Here is a 27,317-nt window from a genome sequence, read left to right as displayed (position 1 = left end):
GGCCGAAGGATGGAGAATTTCTAGTCCAGGCCAGGGACACTCAGAAGAGAAAAAAAAAAAAAAGAACAAAAAAAGACCCAAGCAGCTTCACAGGGCCTCATCTGGTCCAATTTCTTCTCATGATGCATTCATTCACTCATAAATATCTTTTGAGCACCTACTATGTGTTGGGTAGATCTAGGGATAGAATCAGGGTTAAAAATACAGTCGCTGGTCTCACAGCAAAAAAAGGCACCTGAGGCCCAGAGAGGGCCACTGACTTGCCAAAAGTCACACAGCTAAAACTTCTGTGGCCGAACCGCGTCTCGAACACAACTGGCGGAGGCCCACGGCGCCTGCAGCCCAGCTGCAGAATGCTACAAAGCAACGGGGGCCGGTGCCGGGGCGTCCGAAGCAGCGCCGAGGCCGGAGAGAGCGACAGTCAGTTTCCTAACTGCGCGGCGGACGCCGGGGCCGGCGCTTGTTTTTGAAGGATGTCCCTCCGCAGCCGCGGTAGCCCAGCCGGAAGTGCCGCGTGCCCCGTCCACCGTGCGGCAGGGGCGGGGCTGCGACCCAGAAGCTCGGCATGGCTGACGACGCGGGTTTGGAGACCCCGCTGTGTTCCGAGCAGTTCGGCTCCGGGGAGGCACGGGGCTGCCGCGCCGCCGCGGACGGGAGCCTGCAGTGGGAGGTCGGGGGCTGGCGCTGGTGGGGGCTCTCCAGGGCCTTCACGGTCAAACCTGAAGGACGAGATGCGGGCGAAGTGGGGGCTCCCGGGGCCCCCTCACCGCCCCTCTCCGGGCTCCAGGCCGTGTTCCTGCCTCAGGGCTTCCCTGATAGCGTCAGCCCGGACTACTTGCCCTACCAGCTGTGGGATTCCGTGCAGGTCAGCTCGGTCGTCTGGGGCAGGGGACAGTGCAGGCCACTCCTCCCTCCCCAATAATGGACGGGTGACTGAGACTCGGAGCCGGGGGGGCGGGGGGTCTGACATGCCTCATACACCAAGAACAAGAACAGATGAAGGCACTTAGACCGCCACGCTCCTACGCCCGCTTCTCACCCTACTTGTTTTCTTCTCCAGGCCTTTGCTTCCAGCCTCTCCGGCTCCCTAGCCACCCAGGCAGTCTTGCTGGGCATAGGGGTGGGGAACGCAAAAGCCACTGTTTCAGCTGCCACGGCCACCTGGCTCGTGAAAGGTGAGCTGCACCCCTGGAGCCTCACGTATTGCTGCTCTCAGCCCTGCCTTCGCTGGGCTCTTATGTGTATATATGTATGGACTCGTGCCCCATTAGGTAGAATTCAGGCAGGTCTCCCCAGTGATTAGAGCGGTGCTTTGTAACCCAGTCTTACTTCCCACATCTGGAAGACCCTCATCCCACTCACCAGCCTAGCAGCCGCACTCCATTCCCCACACAGACTTCTGAGTCTCAATCATCTGGATCCCAAATCCCGTCCCCTCCCCTTTATTCCTATTCTCTTTGTGGAAGATTGCATAAGAATGCAATTGATGGAATAAAACTGCCAGCTGCCCAGGATAGGGGAAATTGGTGAGCTCCAGAAAAAAAAAGATATAGTTGGTCCTGAGAAGGAGAGAGGAGAGCCTGGAAAGAATGGAAGGTATTGTGTATGCTCTGGGATACCAGATGATGCTGTAAATAATAGAGTGACTATCTGCTGAATATGTACAGCTTTTAAAAAAATTGTTTAAGGAAAAAAAATACAGTTTGGTACCATGCCACCCAGAGAGGGAAATAGAACAGAAAGGGGAAATTGTTACATGTTCTACACGAGGAGGCCCCATGGCTTTTGCCACTGCCCTTTGTCTTTCACTACTGCTCCCAGGGGATATTTATTAGGCTGGTGCAAAAGTAATTGCGGGGTTTCTTTGTCGTTATTGCCATTAAAGGTAATGGAAAACCCGCAATTACATTTGCACCAACCTAATAGATCTAAGGAAAAGCGCTTTCCATTCATAGCATCAGTCTGGCCACATCCCTTGTGAGCCTCTCTGGATTTTTTTGAGAAAACAGGAGCCTCCTGTTTACACCTTTACCATTAAGACTGAGAAAACTGGGCCGGGCACGGTGGCTCACGCCTTTAATCCTCGTACTTTGGGAGGCTGAGGCATCCTGGGCAACATAGGGAGACCCCCATCTCTATTTTTTTTTTTCCAGACTCGTAATCTCACTGTCACCCAGGCTGGAATGCAGGAGTGCAGTGGCACAATCTCAGCTCACTGCAGCTTCCTCCTCCCGGGTTCAAGCGATTCTCCTGCCTCAGCTTCCCAAGTAGCTGGGATTACAGGCGTGTGCCACCCTGCCCCGGTAATTTTTTGTATTTTTAGTAGAGACAGAGTTTCACCATGTTGGCCAGGCTGGTCTCGAACTCCTGACTTCGGGTGATCCATTCGCCTCAGCTTCCCAAAGTGCTGGGATTATAGGCGTGAGCCACTGCGCCCGGCTTGTTGGCCGTATTTTTGGAATGCATTTGGAGCTTGGGTCAGTAGTTTTTGTTTTCATGTGATGTCACCAACATGTTGCCTGTACAGATTGAATATCCCTTATCCAAAATGCTTGCAACCAGAAGTGTTTTGGATTTTGGAATTTTTTTTGGATTTTGGAATATTTTCATGTATATATGAGATTTGTTGGGGATCAGACTCAAGTCTAAACATGAAATTCGTTTATGTTTCATATATACTTTATACACATACCTTAAAGGCAGTTTTATACAGTATTTTCAATGGTGTGCATGAAACAAAGTTTGTGTTCATTGATCCATCAGAAAGCAAAGATGTCACTGTCTCAGCCACACGTGGACAATCTGGTTGGTTAGCGTCCCCATCGTTCCTGACTCTGAATGTATATGCTACCAAGAAGCAGTCATTTTCTTATACCTATTCACACAGAAGTACTTAACAGTATAAAACATGATATACCACTAATACAGTGAGAAATTGTGTGTTCAGGGTAACTAAGCAGCACAGCAGGTCACCAGAACACCTGTATCAGCTTCTGAACCATAGCAGCAGCAACAAAAATGGCAGGCTGTCAGTCTTCAGCTGTTTTGGTGAAAAGGTTACTGGACACCATATTTTATTTTTTTAAGGTGAGAAGAAACATTAGAAGCAGTTGAAGGACAGGAAGCGGGTCCTCTAGGGATGAGGAAGTGTTCTGCTGGATGGCTTTTTAAAATGTTTCCTCCAGAGTCATTTGCCTCATTAACTGTGGTTTCTATCTTAGAAGTCTCTCTTGGATTCTATGAACTGCCTGATTTCTTGTTCTGTTATGAATGTATGCTGCTCTAGTGCCACAATAATCCCCTCCCACATCCTCACCATGCTGTCTATAGGCACTTTTTCTGTAGTGGTAACAGTATCCTCTTCATTGTCACTGTTACCATGATTGCCTTGATTCAGAACTGAAGGAGGCCAGCCCTTCCACACTGTGGGTATTTCTCATCAGGTGGGACGAGAGACTGAGAAAAGAAATAAGACACAGAGACAGAGTATAGAGAAAGAACGGTGGGCCCAGGGGACCGGCACTCAGCATGCGGAGGACCAGCACCAGCACCGGTCTCTGAATTCCCTCATTATTGATTACTATTTTCACTATCTCGGCAAGGGGAATGCGGCAGGAGAACAGGGTGATAGTGGGGAGAAGGTCAGCAGGAAAACATGCGAGCAAAGGAGTCTGTCACAAATAAGTTCAAGGGAAGGTACTGTGCCCGGATGTGCACATAGGCCAGACTTATGCTTCTCTCCACCCAAACATCTCAGTGTAGCAGAGTAGCAGAGCAGCATTGCCGCCAGCATATCTCTCCTAATACTCCTCAGCACAGACCCTTTACAGGTGTCGGGCTGGGGAACAGTCAGGTCTTTTCCTTCCCACGAGGCCACATCTCAGGCTGTCTCAGTGGGGGGAAGCCTTGGACAACATCCAGGCTTTCTTGGGCAGAGGTCCCTGTGGCTTTCCACAGTGCATTGTGCCCCTGGTTAATCGAGAATGGAGAATGGCGATGACTTTTATGAAGCATACTGCCTGTAAACATATTGTTAACAAGACACATCCTGCACCGCCCTAGATCCCTTAAACCTTGATTCCATACAGCACATTTCTGTGAGCATAGGGTTGGCGCTAAAGTTACAGATTAACAGCATCTCAAAGCAAAACAATTTTCTTAGTACAGATCAAAATGGAGTTTCTTAATGTCCTCCTTTTCTACATAGACACAGTAACAGTCTGATCTCTTACTTTTCCCTACAAGAACAGTTTGTGCTATTTCACCATCGGCTCTTTCTACTGGTGGCATCGTGTCTGCACTCCCAAAAGCTGCAGGTTTTGGAGCATTTCAGATTTTAGGTTTTTGGATTAGGAATGCTTAACCTTGGCCGGGCATGGTGGCTCATCCCTGTAATCCCAGCACTTTGGGATGGGGGGCCAAGGTGGGCAGATCAGTTGAGGTCAGATGCTCAAGACCAGCCTAGCCAACATGGTAAAATGCCATCTGTACTAAAAATACAAAGATTAGCCAGGCATGGTGGCACGTGCCTGGAATCCCAGCTACTCGGGAAGCAGCGGCAGGAAAATCACTTGAACCCAGCAAGTGGAGGTTGCACTGAACCGAGATAGTGCCACTGCACTCCAGCCTGGGCAGCAGAGCAGTATCCTGTCTGAAACAAAAAAGGAACGCTAAACCTTTAGCTCCGACAAGTTATTAAGAAAAATCAAGATCACTTTAAGATATGAAAAAAAAAAAAAAAAAAAAAGGCCAGGTGCCGTGGCTCACGCCTATAATCCCAGCACATTGGGAGGCAAAGGCAGGTGGATCACTTGGGGTCAGGAGTTGGACACCACCCTGGCCAATATGGTTTAACCCCGTCTCTAACAAAAAACTCAAAAATTGGCCAGGCATGGTGGCAGGCACCTGTAGTCCAGCCTGGATGACAGACTGAGACCCTGTCTCAAAGAAAAAGGATGAAAAATCTACTTAAAAGGCTTGTTATTGGCCAGGTGCGGTGGCTCACGCCTATGATCCCAGCACTTTGGGAGGCTGAGGCAGGCAGATAACCTGAGGTCAGGAGTTCGAGACCAGCCTGACCAACATGGAGAAACCCCCTTTCTGCTAATAATACAAAATTAGCCAGGCATGGTTGTGTGCACCTGTAATCCCAGCTACTCAGGAGGCTGAGGTAGGAGAATCACTTGAACCTAGTAGGCGGAGGTTGTGGTGAGCCGAGATTGCGCCATTGCACTCCAGCCTGGGCAACAAGAGTGAAACTCCATCTAAAAAAATAAATAAATAAAAGCTTGTTATTGATAGTAAAAGAAGCTCTCAATTAGGATTTTACAAGCTCATTTTCATCAAACATGGGAAATTTCTGTGCAGAGCTTCATCTGAGAAACTTACTTGGAATTTTTTGATGTGATCATTTTCAGTTACCTATCTCAGTGGAACGTGATGCTAATTGTCATGAGTAGCAATGGTAATAAAACTTGTTGCTAATATTTTGGCAACCTACCTTAATTTGTATGGTTACATGTAATATGTGTCTTGATCTCTGCAGCAGCCATATTAGTTAGCTGCCATTATTCATTTTTTAGATGGAAAAACAGAGACAAAAGTGTGTTTAAGTAACTTGTCCAAGGTCACTTAGGGCCATGATTTTGACCCAGGCAGACTTATTCCTGTGTTCCACTCTCAACTACCACACTCTTTTGCCAGCTAAGAATTTCAAGTGGAGCCAAGTACAATTTGTGGTCAGCTGATTCCTTATTAGGACTCAGATGTTTCTAGATCTTACAGCTTGGCCAGTTGTAAATGAAGAGGAAAAAAAAGCAAGTGGGAGTTTTCTATTCTAGTGGACAGTAGTGACTCAGATGCTAGGGAGTATATATATCATTTGTCCTGTAAATGCCTCTGATGATCCATGGAAAGGTAGAATAGGCTCCCTTTCTGTCAGGTGGCCCAAGGAGGACATACACCTGAGTGGATACAAGTGTGTAGCCAAAGGGAAGAAAAATAGAGTCTGAGCTGGGCACAGTGGCTCACGCCTATAATCCCAACACTTTGGGAGGCGGAGGCGGGTGGATCACCTGAGGTCAGGAGTTTGAAACTGGCCTGGCCAACATGGTGAAACCCCATCTCTACTAAAAATACAAAAGTTAGCCAGGTGTGGTGGCTGGCACAATGATGATTTTGCCGAGAATATAATGTACTTGAAGGGAAGAGGTTAAAGTGAGGGATGGGAGGCCTGTAAATCCACCTTGTTGGGTGTTACTTCCAGAGTCAGGACAGAAATGGAGAAACAAAGCAGGCCAGATGGCAGTAGCTTGGACCCATGCTTTCCTTCAGTGAGGTAGCCCCAGCTGATGCTGGCCGTGAGAGAGGGCAGCCCCAGTGTGGCCATGTCTTCAGTTTCTTCCAGAGAAGCTGGAAATCCATATTTTCTTGTAAAATGCCTCAATTTTATTCACCGATTTAATGGGAGCCTTAGTGAAGGGGAATGATCCCTCCCAAAGTCTCAGGATCATTGTGAAGATGAAAAAGCACAGGTATTTCAGGTGTGCACCGGAGCGCTTACTGATTTCCCTCAAGTCCAGGGTGGGCAAGCATGACTCAGTGCCCAAGAAGGCTCTGGAAAGGGGAGAATGCATCTGCTCTCAGTGGAGAATGGGAGGGCTGGCCCGTGTCATTGCATTTATGTTTCGTGGGAAGCTCCCAGCCCTCATTCCCATAACGTAGTGTCCTTTCTCCTACATCCCCAGCTCAGGATCAGTGCCCTCAAGCTCAGACAAGTCCAAATCCTCTCCCCATGGTATCTGTCCTCTCCCGTGTCCACTGTATGAGTCCCTCCCAGGTGTCTCGTTCTAAAATATTCCTGCCAGGCTTCATGGGTGCTGCTCTCTGTATAATGGATGGTCCAGATTGACAAACTTTTTCTGTAAAGGGCCAGATCTTAATGCTTTGCAGGCTTTATAATCTTAGTTGCAGCAACTCAGTTCTGTCATTGTCTTGCAAAAACAGCTATAGACAATCTGTAAACAAATGGGCATGGCTGCATTCCAGTAATACTTTATTTCCAAAACCAGGGAGTAGAAACAGTTTAGTGATCCCTGGTCTAAGTCAGTGTTTTCTATACTGATTGTTATCTGCTCTTTGGCTGGATTTTGACCCTGGGATCATCTTGGTCACTGTGGTCATGAAGTACCTGGCAGAGAGAGTTAGGTAGCCAGAAAGCATTTGTTGTGCAAACGAAGGTCCCACTGATTCCAGAGACTTTTCTTACTCTGCCCAGCCTAAGGAGGCCTGTCCCTCTGCTGTGCAACCCCAGCTGCAGTTCAAATCTTTTTTTTTTTTTTTTTTCCTGAGACTGGGTCTTGCTCTGTCATCCAGGCTGGAGTGCAGTGACATGATCATAGCTCATTGCAGCATTGATATCCTGAGTTCAAGCCATCCTTCCACCTCAGCCTCCCAAGTAGCTGGGACTACAGGCATGCCACCATGCCTGGCTAATTTCTTTCCTACTTTTTGTACAGATGGGGTCTTGCTGTATTGCCCAGGCTGGTCTTGAAGTCCTGGCCTCAAGCGGTCCCTGGGCCCAAACCCCCTGTAATCCCAAAGTGCTGGGATTATAGGCCTGAGCCACCATACCCGGCCTAAATCCTTTTATTTATTTATCCCATAATAGCCATCTGTGAGCCAACTGCCCAGCCTAAGAGCTAGAATAGGTTAGCAATAACCTTTGAATTTCCACTTAAGATTTCCTGCTTTTTTGAATAGTTTTACCAAATAGGTAAATATTCCTAAGTGCTATATTGTTTAGTTTTAATTTTAGAGCTTTGCAAACTGTGCTGTATGTGGTCTTCATGAGTTATTTTCATGCAAGAGTTTAATAGTATTCATCTATGAATGAATGCCTCTGGGTGAATATACTAGAATTTATGTATTCTGTCAGTCAACATTTGCATTATTCCCAGGTTTTTTGCTGTTATGAACAATTCTGCAAAGAACATTTCTTGTCCATGTCTCCTAGGGGACATATTGAGGAACTGCTATTTGTAGGCACTTCTGACCCCATTATGTAGCTATGACTATCCACAACTTTTAGTACCAGACTGAGTTCCCAAAGGCAGTGACTCAGTGAATTGGCCAATTCAGTGCCAGGGTCTGCCAGGCCCCACAGCTCCCACGCCTCTTCCTTGCTCCTTACCTGTGCCTTCTTCCCCCAGATTCAACTGGCATGCTGGGCCGCATCGTCTTTGCCTGGTGGAAAGGGTGAGTTTGTCTTCCCGGCCAGCAACTCTGGCAGCTCTTCCCAGTGGTGGTAGTAATGATAGTAATAGTATTGCCATTAGTTGTGGCTGTAAGGGTTCCATGAGATGATCTATGCAAAGTGCTTAATGCCCGTGGCATCGTACATAATGGCTTGGTAAACACTAGCTACCATTAACAGCTGTAACTGTGCCCCCTGAGCCTCTGTATGTTGTCTCTAATCCTTACAGCAACTCTGTAGGATGGGATTGGATGTGTACATTTCATAAATGTGAAATATACCTGCATGAGGGAAGTTACCTGCCCAAACCATACAGCTTATAACTAGCGAGATGGGATTTGAACGTGAAGCCTGTGCTTTCCATGGTATTGGGCAGTTCGCTGGGCAGAACCCTCAACCAGGCCATGTGTTCAGGATCTCGTTATGTGTGTCTGATACCTCTCCCAAGAATATTCCCATTCCCTCCAGGAGATCTCAAACTGAGACTCGGGCCTAATGCTGCAAATCCTGAGCTGGGCTGGGGCTGCAGTATCTCCTGCCACTGGGACCCTAGAGAAGTTGTTTCCAAGTGTTTGTGCACAGGGCAGGGAGTCACTGTCGGACGAAAAGGGCAGGTGAGGTAGCCGTCCACGGTGTTGTGTAACAGAAGTACCCTAGGCCTGGATGTCGGAGCCCGGCTCTCTTAGCCTTTTCCCCAACTCTGCGTGTGATCCAGGGAAATCATATCCCCTATGAGGGCTAGTTGTCTGTAACATGCAGGGTTACACACTCAATGTGATGTTTACTAGTCCAAAACATGCTCACTGGGTACCCTCACTCTAAAGCAAGAAGAGCGGAGAGAGGCAGAGGAACCCAGGAAGAGCCTCCCTCCAAGGACAGACAGAGGCTGGGGAGCAGCCACAAGACAATCAGGGTTTTTCCTTGGTAAATCGTGAGTTCATAAGCGGGAGACACTAGGTGATCAGTCAGTCACTGAAGGTCCTCCCAGCTAATGGTGGCATTTTAGGTAGCAGTGACCGGCTGTGGGGACAGATGTCTGTCTGGGGGTGTGGGTTTTCCTGAGCTCTTCAGACTTTACTGTGGTCCAAGACTCCCCACACTGCCCATAGGATGTGTTTCTCCTTAAGTCCAAATTACAACAACCTCTCCTCCCCAACAGGAGCAAACTGGACTGCAATGCCAAGCAGTGGAGGTGAGGAGGGGCGGGGACGGGGGAGGGGAGTCTTCCATTATGAAAGTCTCCTACCTCTGACCTCTAACCTCTGATCCCTCCCCAGGCTTTTTGCGGACATCCTCAATGACGTAGCCATGTTCCTTGAGATTATGGCTCCTGTATACCCAATCTGTTTCACCATGACCGTCTCCACCAGCAACCTGGCCAAGGTAGCCGCCTGTGGGGGCACCCATCTGCCTAAAACACCTGCCTTGGTAGTGTGTGAGTTTACCTGGGCTCTGTGAGTTTACCTGCCACTTCAAGAAGAATAAGAAAGTTCAGATGTTTCTACTCGAACCCAACCATCCTTTCTGACCCTCCTTCAGCCAGACAGCGTCTAGTGCCCCAGAAAGTGTAAGGCAATGTCTAGAGCCACAGGACTGGGGAGGGAGCTCCGAGCTGAGAACTAGAAGGGGTTGTCCAATGTTGACATTTTGGGACCAGCTTCCTTGACTTCCCTTTGGTTCTTTCAGTACAGTATTTATTGAGTGCCTACTGCATATTTGGCACAGAATGTGGGCCCCCGTCTTTGAAAGGAAACCACACATAATTGCACCAGTGTTTGTGGAATTATAGGTACAGGTATTCTAAATGAGAAATGTTGGGGCCTGCAAGAGGCTGAGGCGGGGATTCCAGCCTGGTCAGGGAGTGTAGGAAGAGCTCCCCTGAGCCTGGGTCCTGAAGATGGAGTTTAAGGTGCAGGGCGGGTGTTCCGGGCAAAAGAAACAGCACAGCTTAAGGTCTGGAGGCGAGGTGGAGATGGAGCACAGACCGCACAGTGAGCTGGGGGACACGCGGGGCTCAAGCACACTCTTCCTCCACGCCAAGCTGTTGCCTGCACAACCCTTGCAGGTTGATCTCACCCAAATGAGGACACTGAGGCCTGGCGTGGTTCAGTAAAGAGCATATCCTGTCAGAGTTAAGTCCCTGGCCCAGAGGAGAAACTCAAGAAAATGGAAAACCCATTCCAAGGCCCATGTGTCAACTTAAAATCACGTTAGGGCCGTGTTTCTCCATAAGTACTAGCATTTGGGGTGCAACGGTTCCTTGTGGTAGAGGACATTTAGCTTCCCTGGTTGCAAGCCTAAATGCTACGAGCACCCCTAAACAGGGTAGGAAACCCCAGAGAAAAGCATGGCTGTAGCTATGGACCGAGGGTTGTGCCATCTGGCTTTTGCTTCAAACTCTGCCTTTGAGACTTCAGTCTCTTCATCTGTCCAACAAGGGAATGGAACAGGGCCATGAGCTTCCCTCTTAAGACCCCTCTCTAGAGTTCCCCTCTCCACAACCTCCATCTCCAGCTGCACCAAGAGAAGCCAGCCTGGCTGTCATCTATGCTGCCGCCACCACCACTGCCACCACCTCCTCCTCTTCCCCCTTCCCCTTATCTGTCACCTTCGGCTGAACCTTCAGTTCTGTTATTTTTCCCTCCTCAAAATCTCCAGTCCATTCTCTCCTCCGTCTTCCTGTCACCACCTCTCACTGCTGAGAGAGCACCGTTGCTTCCCAGGTAGCCTCCCTGCCGCTCCCCTCTCAGAGCAGCCCGGTGATCCTTTCAGAGAGGAAAGCAATCAGGTCACTCTGCTGCTCCATTGCTCTTAGGGAAAGACCTTCACCAGGCTTGCCAGGCTCTGCGTGGTCAGGTCCCTGCCAGCCACTTCGCCCTCACTTTGTCCCTCGTTCCTCTGGCCTTTGAACAGACTGTTTCCTCTGCCTGCGTATTAACTTGTTTATTTGTTTATTATCTGTTGATCTATATGCTCCATGAGGGCAGGGTCTGGGTCTGACTTGTATCACAGCACCTAAGTCTGTGTCTGGCATCTAAAAGAGCCCTCAGCCAGGGGCGGTGGCTCACGCCTGTAATCCCAGCACTTTGGGAGGTTGGCGTGGGAAGATCTCTTGAGCCCAGGAGTTCCAGGCCCGCCTGGGCAACACAGGGAGACTCTGTCTGTATTCAAAAACTAAGGATAAATAAAAATAGTAATAAGTAAAAGAGCTTTGATGAACTCGGGATGATTGTGAGTGACCAGTGACCCTCCTTGATTAGCTTTATGCTGCGATCTCAGAGGGAGAGATCTGGGTACCCTGGGAGGTCAGGGCCATCAGTGTAGGTTTCGACAGCTTTAACTGGGGCAGGAGGAGAGTAGAGGAATTACAGGAGGCAGATGTAAGCATGAAGCTGGAAACCAGCCTGAGCCTCCCGCCAGTAATGGGGAGGGTATAGCCCAAGCAGGAGCTGGAGGGCTGGGAGTTCTGGGCTGAGAATGATCTTTGGGCCTCCACCTTGGGGAAGGAAATTGAGCTTCTGTGAGGCCAGTCCCCAAGGTGATAGTGGCAGGTGGGACTCCAGTTTCCTAGAACAGGACAGGGAAGTTGAGCCTAGGGGGCATCAAGGTGAGAACTAGATGCCAAGGACAGCATTCAGAGTTTGGCCGGGGCCAGGTTTTCTCCAGCTGGTCTGAGTGCCTGTGTTACCAGGACACGTGTCTCTGCCAACCTTCTCTCTTCCCCTCCCACCCAGTGCATCGTGAGTGTTGCTGGTGGGGCCACTCGGGCTGCCCTGACCGTGCACCAGGCTCGGAGGAACAACATGGCTGACGTGTCAGCCAAGGACAGCAGCCAGGTGAGTGCCAGAGCTGGAGGGAGGGCGTGGAGTGGGGAGGGGAAGGGGAGAGAAGCCACTTGAGTGCCCTGGAGGGCCCAGGAACACACAGGAAGAAGTGTGGGTGCTCCCTGCTGACTCAAGACACCCAGGCAGGAGTAGGGGTTTGGGCTCTGGTGGCGGCAAGTCCGAGCTGATCTCAGGCCCTGCCCGCCACCTGTGTGGCTGAGAGCAAGCCCTCAGCCTTACCCTCTTCAGACCCCACCGTGCAAGCTGGATGTTCTGATCACATGAGGCCCCACATGTCAAGGCAATTGGCAAGTCAGAGTTACCCAGCATGTGGGGTTGCTGGGTCACTGGCTGGGGCCTCCACTCAGCAGTTTAGCAGGCCCGCTGGCCCAGCCCCCCTGCCCACCCCAGGGAGCCTGGAGTTGGGGTAGGGACACCCCTAAGGCTGAACTCCGCATGGATTAGACCTCTACAAACCCCGTGCTGAGTGCTTACGTGTACTGCATCACTTAACTCTCACGCCTGTCATCCTAGCACTTTGGGAGACTGAGGTGGGAGGATCACTTGAGGCCAGGAGTTTGAAACCAGCCTGGGCAACCCGGCGAGACCCCATCTCTACATAATATATAAAAGAAACTTTAGCTAGGTGTGGTGGTGCACACCTGTAGTCCCAACCTCGAGCTCAGGAGGTGGAGGCTGTGGTGAGCTAAGATCCCCCCACTGCACTCCAGCCCAGGTGACAGAGCAAGACCCTGTCTCAAAAACAAACAAACTCTCACACCAACCCTTTGAGGTAGGTACTACTTTATCCCTAGTTTACAGATGAGGAAATTAAGGCCCAAGGAAGTCCCAGAAGTGTGAGATGGTTTTCTTTGACACTGAAGCAATTTAGAAACTGCTGTTCTATGCATTCCTACTTTCTGGCCTTCTCTTCCATTGTTTGGCTCAATAATCTTAACCCAAGCTAATATTTATTAAGCACTAACCATGTGCCAAGTATTTTGGTTCTGGAAACTCTTTAAATTCTCACAGTGGGCATGTGCAGTAAATGCTCATGGTTGCCTTAGTACAGATGAAGAAATAAAGCATGGAGAGGTCCCATCTCCCTGGGGGCCCCTGGGGAAGTCCCTTCTCTCAGGATGCTCGGGCTTATTCCACCCATTGTCTCTTCTGAACCTAAGTCCACAGGCTGTTAAGGAGCAAGCAGGAAGCACAGCACAGGCCCCTCACCGCAGGACTCCCAGCTCCATGCCTGGTGTCCCTCTCCTGTTCTCTCGCTGGCCCCCAGACCTCCCCCTAACCCCAAGCCATTTTTCCCAAGACCCCAGGGCTTCCTCGGTCCACAGAGCCAGGGACGTATCCGGGACTAACCTGGGAATGTGTCAGTCCCACAGCAGACCCCAGCTTTCTGCCAGTGCAGCTTTGCTGTCACTGGATGTGGCCACTGGAAATGACTCTTCCCACCTGGGGGAGAGGAGCTCCTGAACTCCCCAGGTCCCTGATCCCCAGTTTCCTGCCACACCCACAGCGTTTATTCCCACAGCATATGCCCTTCCCAGGAGGGCTGGGTGAGAAGAGCTCTCCAGTCTCGGGTCCTCTCTATGCCAGGACCAGGTGTCCCTGGGAGCCCAGTAGTCAGGGGCACCAATCCAGACTCCTCCCTCATGATGAGTTGGGGGCAGGTAGCCTGGGGTCCCTTCCCCTAGAGTGATCTCAATCCAGCCATCAGAGTGTTCTCCTAACATTGATACACAAGGGAAGAGGTGTGGGTCTTGTTCCTTTTCTTCCTGGGTGGTTCCTTGACCCCTTTGCAGATCTGTCTGCCAGTTACTGCATACCAAAGGAGCTTGGTGGGAGGGGAGCAGTCAACTTTTTAAAATCAGTAAATAAAAGTTATTCCAGCTCATGCCTGTTATCCCAGCACTTTGGGAAGCTGAGGTGGGGATTGCTTGAGCCCAGGAGTTCAAGATCAGCCTGGGCAATATAGCAAGACCCATCTTTACCAAAAAATGCAGTAATAATTAGCGGAGGCGTGGTGGTAGGATCACTTGAGCTCAGGAGTTTGAGGTGGCTATGAGTTATGATTGCACCACTGCACTCCAGCCTGGGTGACAGAGCGAGACCCTCGCTCTTTAAAAAAAAAAAAAAGTACACATTAGTGAGTGCCTGAGTGTGGGTCTATTCTGGTGACTTGCAAGACAAGATGTGTTCAAGGGTATTCCGAGGGCATCTACCTGGGCAAAAAAGCAACTGATACACATATGTATTTAGACAGGGTATCACTGTGTCTCCCAGGCTGGAGTACAGTGGTGCAATCATGGCTTTTTTTTTTTTTTTTCTTTTTTGGAGACAGTCTTGCTCTGTTGCCCAGGCTGGAGTGAAGTGGCGTGATCTCAGCTCACTGCAACCTCCACCTCCTGGGCTCAAGCAGTTCAGCCTCCTGAGTAGCTGGGACTACAGGCACGCGCCACCATACCCGGCTAGTTTTTTGTATTTTTACAAAAATGCAATGGGTCTCACCGTGTTGCCGAAGCTGGTCTTGAACTCCTGAGCTCAGGGAATCTGCCCACCTCGGCCTCCCAGATTGCTAGGATTACAGGCGCGAGCCACTATGCCCCACCAAATTTTTAATTTTTTTGTAGAAATAGGGTCCCACTATGTTGCCCAAGCTGGTCTCAAGCTCCTGGACTCAAGTGATCTGCCCACCTCAGCCTCCCAAAGTGCTGGTACTACAGGTGTGAGCCACCTCAAAAACTAAAAATTTACCCACATTGCATTAAGGAGCCCTGGGAGGTTGTGGAGCAGGGAGGATGAGGTGAAAGGCACTCGGGCACTCAGTCTGGCCTGGAGGGGCACCTTCCAACTCCTTCTCCCTCTGCCATTTTCCAGGAGACGCTGGTGAACCTGGCGGGGCTCTTGGTCAGCCTCCTGATGCTCCCTCTGGTGTCAGGTTGCCCTGGGTAAGCCGGAAGCAGGGTGGGCAGGAGAACCCCAGCTGGGCCTCTGCCCACTTCAGCTACCTCACTCTCTCACCCCAGCTTCAGCCTTGGATGTTTCTTCTTCCTCACTGCCCTCCACATCTACGCCAACTACCGCGCGGTCCGAGCCCTGGTCATGGAGACCTTGAATGAAGGCCGGCTCCGGCTGGTCCTGAAGCACTACCTTCAGAGGGGAGAGGTACTCGACCCAACTGCAGCCAATCGCATGGAGCCGCTGTGGACAGGTGACCCTGCCCCTGGTCTCGGGTCCTGTGTCTCAGCCTCTCCCACTGCCTAGGCATCCTGACCCCAGCTTCCCACAGGTTTCTGGCCAGCTCCGTCTCTATCCCTAGGGGTCCCCTTACACCGCTTGGTCTCCAGGTGAGTGGCCTAGCGTCTCCCACTCGTCACCACCGCCACCCACACTCCCCGCACACACCCCTCACTCCGATTACACACTGGCCTCCCTGGCAAGGCCCCACCTCTCTGTCCTGGGTTCTTCATTGCTGCTGAACAGACATGGGGTTGGTGTGGGTGTGTGAGGAAGGAAAGGGTGTATAACATGAAGCAGATGTAAGAGATGTGCTTGATGGGTGAAGGAAGGATGGGTAGATGGGGAAGTTGGATGACTGGATACAGGAAGAAAGGATGGATTTGGTGTGTATGGGTAATGGCTGAGGGAGAGAGGAAGCGAGGGGACCTGAGTGAAGCCTGGATCATTTCAGTTCACTGGGTGGCTGTTCAGTGGCTGGTTGGGCATGCCTGCCTTTGCTGTCCTCCACCCCCACTGCACTGTCCTCTCCCCCACAGTGTCTTTGAGCTGCAGCAGCTGGTTGAGGGGCACCAAGAATCCTACCTCCTCTGCTGGGACCAGTCACGAAGTGAGTGTGCCTCGTTCTCCCAGCCTAAGACGCACCCTCCCGGGTCAGCCTCTCATTCCTCCAACCTAGGGCCCCGAGCTCTGGGCAGTTTGGAGGCTGCCTGTTCTGGGGGTTGCTCTAGACCGTTCAAATTACAGCTGCAATGCCCCAGTGAAATTCACGTCACCGCTTTGTAAAACAGAGCTAACAGTACCTGCCTTATTCCTTGCAGTGTTTTTATGAGGATCAAATAATGTGACTGCAAAGCTACATTGCAGCACTCTTAGGAAGGCTATGACCTTTGCTGTCCGTGGGAAACCACCCTTCTCTCCATCCTGGGTTGCCTCTTGGGTAAACAAGTCCTTGAGTGTGCTGGTCTGCTGGTTGAGTGTGAAAAGGTGCTTATTCTCACTAGCCATTAAAGAAATGCAAAATAGAACCAGCCCAGTGAGCGGCTGTGAAATTGTATTTGGAAATTGGTCAGTTTGGCCCGAACATTGGGGAGCAACAGGAGATGAATTGGAAAGGAAAGGGTGAGGTGCTGGCCTTCCGTGCCAGGCCAAGGTCTCGGGGCAGCCAGGGGAAGCAGGGTGATGGGATAGAAGGGGTTTGGGAGGTGGCCCTTCCCTGATACCAGTCTGTCTCTGGGTCCCTCCAGACCAGGTACAGGTAGTTCTGAACCAGAAGGCAGGCCCCAAGACCATCCTAAGGGCCGCCACACATGGGCTGATGCTTGGGGCCCTGCAGGGAGATGGACCCCTTCCAGCAGAGCTGGAGGAGCTGAGGAACCGGGTGCGGGCAGGTAAGTGCCTCAAGATTTAGACTGCTGATGCCTCAGGGTGGGGAGGAGAGAGGACAAACTCTGTCCTGCTGGAGGACACAGAGCTTCTGGTTCTGCACCCCTGTACCCAGGTCCTAAGAAAGAGAGCTGGGTCGTCGTTAAGGAGACACACGAAGTGTTGGACATGCTGTTCCCAAAGTTCTTGAAAGGTAACATCCCTCAGCCCATGGCTGCTTGGCCCCTGAAGCCTTGTCCCTGGGGGCCCCGCCTTCCCCCACTCCCACCCTTTCACCTGAAAGGTAAAAGACTTGGGTTCTTGGGCCTGGTGCAGAGGCTCACACCTATGATTCTAGTGCCTTGGGAGGCCTAAGTGGGCAGATTGCTTGAGACCCTGCCTGGGCAACATGGCAAATCCTTGTCTGTACAAAAAAAATACAAAAATTAGCCAGGTGTGGTTCTGCTCTTGTGGTTGCAGCTACTCAGGAGGCTGAGGTGGGAGGATCACCTGAACTGGGGGAGGTCGAGGCTACAGTGAGCCATGATTGTACCAGCCTGGGTGACAGAGCAAGACCCTCTCTCAAAAAAAAAAAAAAAAAAAAAAAGACTGTCGGGCACAGTGGCTCACACCTGTAATCCCAGCACTTTGGGAGGCCAAGGCGGGCAGATACTTGAGCTCAGGAGTTCAAGGCCAGCCTGGGCAACATGGTGAAACCCTGTCTCTACCAAAAATATTAAAAAATTAGCTGTGCGTGGTGATGCACGCCTGTGGGACTGTCAGGAGGCTGAGATGGGAGGATCACTTGAGCCTAGGAGGCAGAGGTTGCAGTGAGCCCAGATTGTGTCACTGTACCCCAGCCTGGGTGACAAGAGACCCCATCTCAAAAAAAAAAAAAAAAAAAGATGAATTCTCTCTGCAATCCTAAGTTTGGGACTCAGTTACTCAGTTTCCCTGTTTATAGGACGGAGAGCTTAGAATGGTCTTTGAAGTGGTATCAGTGTAGACAGTCTGTGTAATCCCAGTTGGCATGTAGGAAATGGGAGGATGGAGCAGGGAGGCCCTCACATTGGCTGATGAGGATGTTTTGTCTGGCGCCTGTTCCATCCCAGCGCTCTTCTGTGTGCCATTTCAACGAATTCTTGCTGCAGCCAGGTGTGGTTTCAGCCTCATTTTATGCCATACTCACCCAGCAGAGGCAGTGGGAGCCCCAGTAGTGCACAAAGCCTGCACCCAGCCTGTGCCTCTCCTTACCCTTGTCCCCAGCATTCCCGGCAGCACCCCATGATCTCTCCCCAGGACTGCAGGATGCCGGCTGGAAGACCGAGAAGCACCAGCTAGAGGTGGATGAGTGGAGGGCCACATGGCTTCTGTCTCCCAAAAAGAAGGTCTTGTGAGCAGCCCAGACGGAGGCCCAAGCCCAGGGCAGGAACCTGGAGCAAGGACACTTTGGCCACAGCAGGACAGGGGAAAGGCAGCTTTATTTTTCCTTAGGGCAACTGCAGTGGGTGGGCCAGGCCCTCATGGGAAGTGACTGCCAATCAGATGCAGTGGGCCCCAGGCAGAGGAAGGCCGGGAGAAGGGGAGCCAGGACCTTCTCACCCCACTGCCCCTTCCCCTTTTCTGGGGAGCACCGCAGGCTCCTCACCCCCACTTCCTGTGAGGCTGTGGCTTATGGTGTCCAACGCAGTTGGTCTTAGGCATAGAAGCCCCAGAGGAACACGGCCACTGCCATCATGAGCAGGGCATTGAGGTTGACCACACGGGCCCAGCTCGGGTCCTCGCTGATGTCCTCCAGCCGCCTGGCTGCTGCCGCTGCCTCCTCCTGGGTAAGGGGCGGAGGACTGCCCACCCCACCTCTGCTCATTCCACAAAACCAGAGCAGGCACTGGCGGAAGAGGCTTGGTGCCAGGGCCTGGGGCTCTGAGGGAAATTGAGGCCCTGCAGTTAGTTTGCGGGAACTCAGCTTCTCCAGCCCCACCTCCCAGCATGGTGCCCTACCATTCGTCTCCATGGCACTCTCTGGGCACCCATTCTGTACAGGGAATGAGGAGCCTTGCTGCTCATCAGCATCCAGGTCCTCCCGTTCCTCCTTGCTGTGCCGGAGACTGAAGACCAGGCGGTGGAGCTGGGGAGGGTGGGAGCACGAACGAGGTGGGAGTTCTGTCCCCCCATGCCTGGCCCTAAAGTCTCTTGCACACCAGCTCGTCACTGCCTGCCCTACCCACCTCTGTCCAGTCTACACACCCAGCCCAGGCTCAACTCATGCCAACTCCACCCTACATGGCTGCCCTGTGCCCTCGGGATAAACCCCAAGCCCCTGAGCTTGTGTTTAAAGCCGTTGGCCTTGCTCCCCCAGCTTTATCAGCTCAGGTCTGTCTACACCCAGATGGTAGCGCTTGTGACACTGGCCTGGCAGTCCTGCTCACAGTGTTCTGTGCCTGTGTGCTCCCACCCTTTCCTCCTGCTGCTGCAGAAACCCGGCCATCCTTCCACACCCAGATCTCTTGTCCTGTCCTCACCCCACCCTGCCACCATCAGCCCTGCCTGGAGCCACCTGCCCTTTGGCAACAAAACCAAACCTTTTTGTGGGCGTTCAAGATGGTATTGTGCCCACCAGTCAGATCCTGTGTTTTGAGTCCCAAAGGCCATGCCAAGGATTGGCTTTGGGAGGCTTTAATCACCAACCCATCAACATCAAGCCTCCCCCAGGCCGGTTCAAATAAATGTATTTAAATAAAAATTCTTGCTCTGCAATTGCAACTGCAGCTGGACCCCCAGCCCATTCCCAACTCTCAGTCGAGAAATTCAGGTCCTCCCAGCTGGGCACTCCAGGAAGCAGAGGGTAGGTGCTGTGTCCCACAGTGCTTGCCTGGGGCACCTGGCCACTCACGTGCTTTCGGGGGATGGGCGCGGTGCACAGGGAGACCGTGAGGGTGAGGAGGCCAGAGCAGAAGAACAGCACAATGGCGAAGTAGAGGTAGTGCACGCCGCAGAGGAAAGCTGGGCACGCCGAGGGCTGCACACAGCTGCCCGAGCCGAAGGAGAACTCGGGAATCAGGCGTGCCAGGCCCATCAGCAGGCCCCCGATGAGTCCCCAGAAGGCGCCCTGCGAAGGAAACAGGTCAGCCTGCTGAGGATGTGCAAGCCCAGCCCTGCCGTCACCACGCGCGTGCCGCTCACCTGCTCATTAACGCGCGGCACGAAGAGCGCCAGCACGAAGACGGCGGACACGGGCGGTGCCAGGTAGCTAGAGACTGCCTGGATGTAATCGAAGAGCTGCCCGCCCTGTGCCGCCTGCACCACGGGAAGCCAGGCCACCGACACTACCACGATGAACACCACCCAGAGCCTGCGGCGGAGGCCGTCGGATCGAACCCGGACCCTGGGCTCCCCTGCAGGTGCGCAAGCCCCCGCCCCGGGCTGATCCGTTGGGGAGGAGGGGAGCCCAGGCCGCACCGTCCCACCAGCAGCAGCTCGCGGTCGCCGGCGCGTGGCCGCAGGCGCGTGTAGATGTCCATGGTGAAGAGCGTGCTGCTGCTGTTGAAGATGGAGGCCAGCGAGGACATGAGCGCGGCCAGCATGACCGCCAGCATGAGTCCGCGCAGACCTGCGGGCCGACGGCAGCCGTGAGGCTGGGGCCACTGGGGGTCCAGGGCGGCTGCAGCTGCGCGAGGGACGACCCCTCCCAGCAGCGGGCTCCACAGCGAGCTTGCGCCTGTGGCCCGGGGCTGCCCTTACCGTTGGGCATGAGCTTCACGACGAGCCGCGGGTAGGCGATGTTGGAGCAGCCCACCTCCGTGCCGCACACGCGCCTGCACACCTCAGGCACCACGCACGCCACCTCGTCTGCCAGAGAGAGGCCACCGCACCGCTAGGACGGGGCCTGGTCTGGGAATCCCAGGAGGTGGGGACTGGGAATCCTAGCAGAGGAGGCGTGCGACCCCCGGAGGGAGGCGGGACTCCGGGCCCAAACTGCCGAGTCTTAGGAGGGTGACGGAACTGGGCGACGGGCGCCCGGTTGCTGGCACAGGAAAGGGGCGGGGCAGGGACGTTACCTGGGTACAGAATGCGGCTGATCATGCCTGGCATGACCATGAGAAACATGGGCGTCAGCTTCAGGTACCCACACAGGATGCAGCCCGCCTTGATGTGGGTCAGGCTCTTCCCGGCCAGGCAGCGCTGCACGATGACCTACGGGAGGGGCGTTCAGCTGCCCGCTTGCGGGCGTCCCCTCGGCCCCGCCCCGCGCCCCGTTCCGCTCTGTGCCCCGCCTCTGGCTCGTGAGTGCCCCAAGTTCAGCTGCACGCTTGGAGTAGATGGAGCCTTCTGTCTGGTTTAGCACCAACCCGAGGGGTTCCCGCCCCTCAGACTGCGCCTTAGACAGTTGTGGGGAAGGCGGGGAGGGACTCAGGCTACGCCCGTCTCGGCTCCGCCCCGGCCTCACTGCAGGCGCAGCCCTATACCCGCACCTGGTCGCTGCACCAGTACCAGCCCGAGACGATTGTGAGTCCGAGGAGCAGCGCGGGCCACGGCAGATCCCCGGTCACGGGGTGCCGGAGCAGGTGGTAGGAGTCGGGCCGGGGTCGATAGCAGAAGCTGGAGATGTTTCCCACGGCTGGATCCTCGGACACCGTCAGCGAAGTCGCTGCTCCCAGGTATTTGTCGAAGAGACCCGAATACCCGCCCACCTCGTGGAAGGCTGCCGGGCAAGGCCGTCAGGGGACCCTCCTTAGGACCCTCAGACCGGAGACGCGCAACGGCCCCGCGCGCAGGCCGAGAGCTCCGCGACCATGCCCTCCGCGCCCCTCCCTGGTAGGCGAGCCCCTACCGTAACCCATGAGGATGCAGGCGCCCCCCAGAATGACGAAGGTCTGTACCGTGTCCGTGTACATCAGCGCGGCCAGCCCTCCTGCAACAGGCCGGGGTCAGGGGACAGCCCAGCTGTTTATGTTACAGGCTGGCCTTAGCAATAAGGCGTCTTTGTGGGAATTTGAAAGAGTTCCCCTTCCTGGAGAATAAATTTCAAAACGATAGCCTGTTCTCGGGGCTCATGCACGCAGGCACCAACAGGCAGGGCTTGGCGGGCAGAGTGTGGCTGAGTTTTAGGGCCAGGCGCCTACTTGCAGGACCCCCACTAGCAGCCCCCTCTAGGCCCCAGTTTTGTTTGTTTTTGTTTTTGTTTTTGAGATGGAGTCTTGCCCTGTCGCCCAGGCTGGAGTGCAATGGTGGATCTCAGCTCACTGCAACCTCCGCCTGCCCGGTTCAAGCAATTCTCCTGCCTCAGCCTCCCGAGTAGCTGGGATTACAGGGGCGGGCCACCACGTCCAGCTAATTTTTTGTATCTTTAGTAGAGACGGGGTTTCACCATGTTGGCCAGGCTGGTCTCAAACTCCTGACCGCATGATCCGCCCGCCTTGGCCTCCCAAAGTGCTGGGATTACAGGCGTGAGCCGCTCCCAGCCGGCCCCAGTTTTTTCTGCATCATCATAGGAGAGGATGATTGTCTAATGTCCTATACTCAGTTCGGTTCCTTCTGGAGGTGGGTCCCCTCAAGCGGGCCTTGGCACCAAGCCCTGCCTACTCTGGTCCGCATCTGACCTCAGGCCCCACCCCAGGTCCCTATGAACCATACTGGGTTTGGCCAGAGATCTTGGAGACTCGTCAGGTATGCTCTCCCAGGTGTTCAAGGCAGGCAAGAGCTGCTAAATCTTCCTTTTCTCAAAGTCCTCACTCAAGCCCAGCATGGCTTTCTCTCTGAACTTCCAGTCAAAATCCAAGAGACAGTGGAAAGAGAGGAAGCCTTTGCTCTCCAAAGATTTAGTTCCTTCTCCTGCTTGGACCACACCACACTTCCAGACCTCTCCAGCTTGCTTTCCTCTGGCAGCTCCCTAAACCCTGGCCACAGCTGGCAGCAGTGTCCCAGGCCCACTCCCTTTCCTAAGCCCCTGCTGGCACCTGTCACCGTGTAAATCATGGTGATGCCCAGAAGCGCGATGACGGAGGCATAGATGTTCCAGCCCAGAGCCTGCTGGATGAATACAGCTCCGGAGAACATGTCCACCTTGGGGGAGAAGCAAGTGCCAGGTCAGGACCCAGGGCAGTGTCCCCAGCCCACCTCCTGCCCAGGCCATGCCCTACTAGCCTCAAAGCTTCCCTCCATTTTTCCAGGTCCCAGCACTGTAGCTGGTGCCCCGGAGACATTCATTGCAGGCTCTGCCTCCATCATCATAACCCTCGCAGTGGTTTCTCCTAGGTCTCACGCCCTCTAGGGTTCTCTAGAGACCCCACTTGAGCCCCGCCCTTCTAGGGCCCAATCGCGTCTGCCACAGGCACTCACTGAGATCTTGGTGAAGATGTACAGGAAAAGGGAGAGCACAGACAGGTAGAGGCGGATGCGGCGGCCGCCGAAGCGCTTGCGCAGATACTGTGGCATCGTGATGACCCCCGCTGTCAGGTACACGGGTGCAAACAGCCAGCCCAGTAGCAGCACCACGAAGAGCGCCTACGGGGGGCAATACTGCCGCTGAGGGTGGCTTTGCCCTCATCCCTGAGGATCTGACCTCTTCATGAAGGTGCTACTCCAAGCAAGTGGCCCTGGGAAGGGCCACATCTGGGGCCCAGAGGACAACTGCAGGTGATGGCCCCGGGGCCCTGGGCACCAAGGAACAGAGCTGACACCCTCCTGGGCTCTTAACTGGAGCCCTCCTTGTCTCCCCAGGCTATCACTTCTGGCCCGTTTTTCCCAATGTTGTCCCTATGATCATCTAGAGATGAACCCCAGCATAGACCCCTCAGACTGACCTGAGCCAAAGCCACCCAAACCTTGTGTCCCTCAAGGATCAGCTCAGCAGTCTCCTCCTCCAGGAAGCCCTGAGCTCAAAGCCCAATCTCCCCTCCAACAGGAGCCTCAGTCCCAGAGCTTTGTCTCTGCTCCTCACTTCTGCAAAGGGCTTTAACTTGGCCCCAAATTCCTCACAGACCACAGCTTCGGAGCGCATCTGAGCAGGTGCTTCCCTGGCTTTGAGGCTGCTCACCCCACTCAGAGAGGAATAAATGGAAGCCCCCAGAGGCAGTGGCTGGTGCAGGCTGGCTCACATGGCAAGTCAGAAGCAGGACCAACAGTGGTCACCCCTGCACCCCTCTGCTTCCTGGCTAGATGTATGACCTCCACTCCCAGCCCAGCCACACCCCGCAGTTGGGAAGTCCCACTGCCAGTCTCATTCCCCCTTTCCTGGAGTTTCCCTAAGGTGTGACCCTTCCAGGTGTTCTCACTGAGGGTGGGGTTATTGGAAAAAAGAGGGCCTCACATTCCACTCGAATCCAGCAACAGCCAAGCCACTTGCAGCGCCAGTCCCTGCCAGGCCCACAAAGTGGCCACTGCCGATGTTGCTGGCGAAGAGAGAGGCCCCAACCTGGGTGGCCAGAGGAGGGAGTGAGCAGGGCTGCTTCTCCAGGCCCCTCCCGTTCCCGGCCCAGCCCGTCTCACCGGCCACCACACCATGCTGCGTCCTGCCAGGAAGTAGCCGCCCACAGTGCCTCTGTTGGTTCTGCACATGGACTGGGAGACAGAGGCGGGGGAGACCTAAGTTTGGGGCACAGCCTTGGACCTCATCAGCCACCTCAACACATTCCTCAGCCTTGTTTCTGGCTGAAGATTAACGAGCCAAGTTTCCCTGATCATTTGCACTCCCACCCCCAACTCCTCCCAGACACTCAGGGCAACCCAGGCTCTAATCCCAGTGTCCAATTCCCCCAGTTTTTTTCACATATTTTTTCTTTTTCTTTCTTTTTTTTTTTTTCCTCATTTTTTGAGACAGAGTCTTGCTCTTGTTGCCCAGGCTGGAGTGCAGTGGTGTGATTTCGGCTCACTGCAACCTCCACCTCCCAGGTTCAAGCAATTCTCATGCCTCAGCCTCCAAAGTAGCTGGGATTATAGGCACACACCACTATACCCAGCTTTTTGTGTGTGTGCGTGTGTGTGTGTGTGTGTGTGTGTGTATTTTAGTAGAGACAGGGTTTCACCATGTTGGCCAGGCTGGCCTTGAACTCCTGGCTTCAAGCAATTCACCTGCCTCGGCCTCCCAAAGTACTGAGGCATGAACCACCTCACCCAGCCCCACATCTGTCTTTCTTTTTAGAGACAAGGTCTCGCTCTGTCTCCTAGGCTGGAGTGCAGTGACATGATCATAGCTCACTGCAGCCTTGAACTCCTGGGCTCAAGCAATCTTCCCACCTTGGCCTCCGAGTAGTTGTGACTACAGGCACACACACCACCATGCCTAATTGTTCCTTTCTTTCTTTTTTTTTTTCTTTTTTCTTTTTAAGAAACAAGGTCTCACCCAGGCACAGTGGCTCACATCTGTAATCCCAGCACTTTGGGAGGCAGAGGCAGAAGGATTGCTTGAGCCTAAGAGTTCAAGACTAGCCTGGGCAACATGGTGAGACCCCTCTCTATTTAAAAGTAAATAATTTTTAAAATAAATTTTTTAAATAAAAAAGAGATATGGTTTCACCATGTTGGCCAGTCTGGTCTCAAACTCCTGGCCTCAGTGATCCCCCTGCCTTGGCCTCCCAAAGTGCTGGGGTTACAGGTGTGAGCCACTAGTCCCATCCCAACTCCCCAGGATTTATCATGTGTGGATTTGGCTTGACCTTCCTGGGGACCTTGAATATTTTCTGCTGGTCAGCCACAATGTGGCCAGGGGAATGAGACCCCATTTAGAATGTCGACCCTGATGAAAATCCATGGACCCCTTCAGCTAGCACAGTCCCAAAGTGGGAAGACAAGGGAGGAATGTTGGCTGGGCCTCCCTGAGAACTTCCAAAGACCTGCTTGCCCCCAGGCCTAGGTTTCTCCTTCAAAGATCCAAGCATCATTCTCCCACCTAGGGTCCCCCTGAGACTTTTCCCCCAGGCCCCCGAAGCCAGCAGCCACCAGCAGCACACCCCCCAACTCCTCACCCACAAGCCAACGCCAATGACCAGCAGGAAATATGCAGCAATGACTAGGATGTCAGCAGGATTGTCAATCAGGGCCTTCTGGGCCCCCAGCTCTGGTGCCGAGCCTGCCTCTGTGTGCTCCTCCATTCTCCCCAGGATCTGCCCCATCCAGGAACCAGCCCCTGGATTCCCCCAGGGGAAGGATTAATGGTTACCTCAGGGGCACTGAGCCGACAAGTCCCCCAGGTCTCATTCCCGCTCCCCAGCTTTGTTTAGCTGAATCAGGTCATATCAAGGCTGAAGGCTGGTCTTGGGGAGCTGGGCCCTTCCAAGTTCAAGAGCACTCTTTCCTGGGCCTTAGCATCCGCCCTCTCCCCTGTGCTCCAGGCTCAAAATCACTCTTTTACTCCCTAAAAATGCATCGCTTCCTTAGCTAAGCTAGCACCGCTGGATTTAACTAATCCAGAGGAATCATTTTCAAATCCAAGTCTGACAGGGTGACTCGCCCTCCTCAGGAACCCTCCATAGCTCTTAGTACAAGCTCTTCAGCCTGATTTCCAATCCTGGCCATGCCCCAATTCCCGCTCATCCTTCCCCCTGCTTCTCCAAACCAAATCTAGAGGAAATCAGAAATCCTTTCCCACTCCTTTAACCTACCCAGCCCAGATTTTTGCTTTTTGCTTTTTTTGACCAGATATTTTTATCCCCACCAAATCCTTGCACAAACTGTGTCTTCTGTTTAGAGCACTTCCCTGTCTCCCAAATGGCCAACTCCTACTCAGCTTTCAGTACCCAGCCTGTGTCGCCTCTTCAAGAAAGACTTCTCTGACATTTCTGATGTAGTTCTGAGCACACTGTGTGGCCCTTGCCTGGGTCCAGGTCTGTCTTCCCAACAAACTAGTGTCTCCTCAAGAGCAGGACTGGCTGGGTGTGGGGGCTCATGCCTGTAATCCTAGCACTTTGGGAGGCTGCAGCAGGAGGATCACTTGAGCTCAGGAGTTTGAAACCAGCCTGGGCAGCGGAGTGAGACCTCATCTCTTAAAAAATAAATAAATAAAAATTAAAAAGAGCAGGACTGATCTGATTCATCCCTGGAGTCTCATTTCTCAGCACAGGACTGGATTCAAGAAGGGAGAGGCTGGTTAATATCTGTATGTCTACCTTTCTAGAAGAATTGACCAGACTTGGATGTCAGGAGACAGTCGAAGGAAAGTCCTGCCTGATTATGGCAGCGATGGTCATCCCGGAGATGGGGAACAGAGAAAAATGCTTTGAGTGTAATATGACAGAGTTTGGATGAAGGAGTACCTTAGCTTGTGTTCCTCTAAAAGGAGAACCTGAGATGAGAATTTGTGTGCAACGACTTTCCTGAGGAGGTGATTCCAGTATGGACTGTGATGGTGTAGGGAAGAGAAATGAAACAAGGAGAAAAGCCAACAAAGCATGTGTTTCTTTGTTTTGAGACAGGGTCTTGCTGTGTCACCAAGGCTGGAGTACAGTGGTGTGATCACAGCTCACTGCAGCCTCGACCTCCTGGGCTCAAGGGATCCTCCCACCTCAGCTTCCCAAATAGCTGGAACTACGGGCACGCCACAACACTCGGCTAATTTTTGTATTTTTTATAGAGATGGGGTTTCACTATGTTGCCCAGGCTGGTCTCAAAATCCTGAGCCAAACTGCCTC

At 53.1% G+C, this 27,317-nt stretch overlaps 2 protein-coding genes across 6 annotated transcripts; one reads left to right on the top strand and one right to left on the bottom strand.

The window, feature by feature from the left end:
• Positions 1 to 484: 484 nt before the first annotated feature.
• RUSF1 (RUS family member 1) lies at positions 485 to 19,435 on the top strand. Of its 3 annotated transcripts, XM_001159530.8 has the most exons (13): positions 485 to 865; positions 1,061 to 1,175; positions 8,211 to 8,256; positions 9,414 to 9,446; positions 9,532 to 9,637; positions 11,989 to 12,090; positions 14,968 to 15,038; positions 15,117 to 15,301; positions 15,380 to 15,437; positions 15,867 to 15,937; positions 16,575 to 16,718; positions 16,829 to 16,906; positions 17,992 to 19,435. In XM_001159530.8, exons 1-13 carry the CDS (start codon positions 566 to 568, stop codon positions 18,087 to 18,089), a joined length of 1,407 nt encoding a protein of 468 aa, XP_001159530.1. In that variant the 5' UTR covers positions 485 to 565; the 3' UTR covers positions 18,090 to 19,435. The 3 variants fall into 3 exon arrangements, 2 of the variants coding, with proteins under 2 accessions (XP_001159530.1, XP_009428972.1); XR_010152586.1 differs by lacking the exon at positions 15,867 to 15,937; XM_009430697.5 differs by lacking the exons at positions 15,380 to 15,437; positions 15,867 to 15,937.
• SLC5A2 (solute carrier family 5 member 2) lies at positions 18,155 to 25,857 on the bottom strand. 3 transcript variants are annotated; one of them, XM_003315069.7, is made up of 14 exons: positions 25,656 to 25,857; positions 24,181 to 24,252; positions 24,002 to 24,106; positions 23,032 to 23,196; positions 22,650 to 22,755; positions 21,524 to 21,604; positions 21,165 to 21,394; positions 20,751 to 20,886; positions 20,434 to 20,541; positions 20,152 to 20,302; positions 19,876 to 20,044; positions 19,586 to 19,801; positions 18,694 to 18,820; positions 18,155 to 18,615 (listed from the first exon to the last, which is right to left on the bottom strand). In XM_003315069.7, the coding sequence occupies exons 1-14, from the start codon at positions 25,800 to 25,802 to the stop codon at positions 18,389 to 18,391; spliced, it is 2,040 nt and encodes a 679-aa protein (XP_003315117.3). In that variant the 5' UTR covers positions 25,803 to 25,857; the 3' UTR covers positions 18,155 to 18,388. The 3 variants fall into 3 exon arrangements, with proteins under 3 accessions (XP_003315117.3, XP_009428973.2, XP_009428974.2); XM_009430698.5 differs by having other exon boundaries at positions 18,155 to 18,820; positions 25,656 to 25,853; XM_009430699.5 differs by lacking the exons at positions 24,002 to 24,106; positions 24,181 to 24,252 and having other exon boundaries at positions 18,155 to 18,820; positions 25,656 to 25,851.
• Between the last annotated feature and the right edge of the window lie 1,460 nt (positions 25,858 to 27,317).

This window comes from Pan troglodytes, chromosome 18 (assembly GCF_028858775.2).
Source record: "Pan troglodytes isolate AG18354 chromosome 18, NHGRI_mPanTro3-v2.0_pri, whole genome shotgun sequence".
Lineage (NCBI taxonomy): Eukaryota > Metazoa > Chordata > Mammalia > Primates > Hominidae > Pan > Pan troglodytes.
This window is presented reverse-complemented; position numbering and strand designations above follow the sequence as displayed.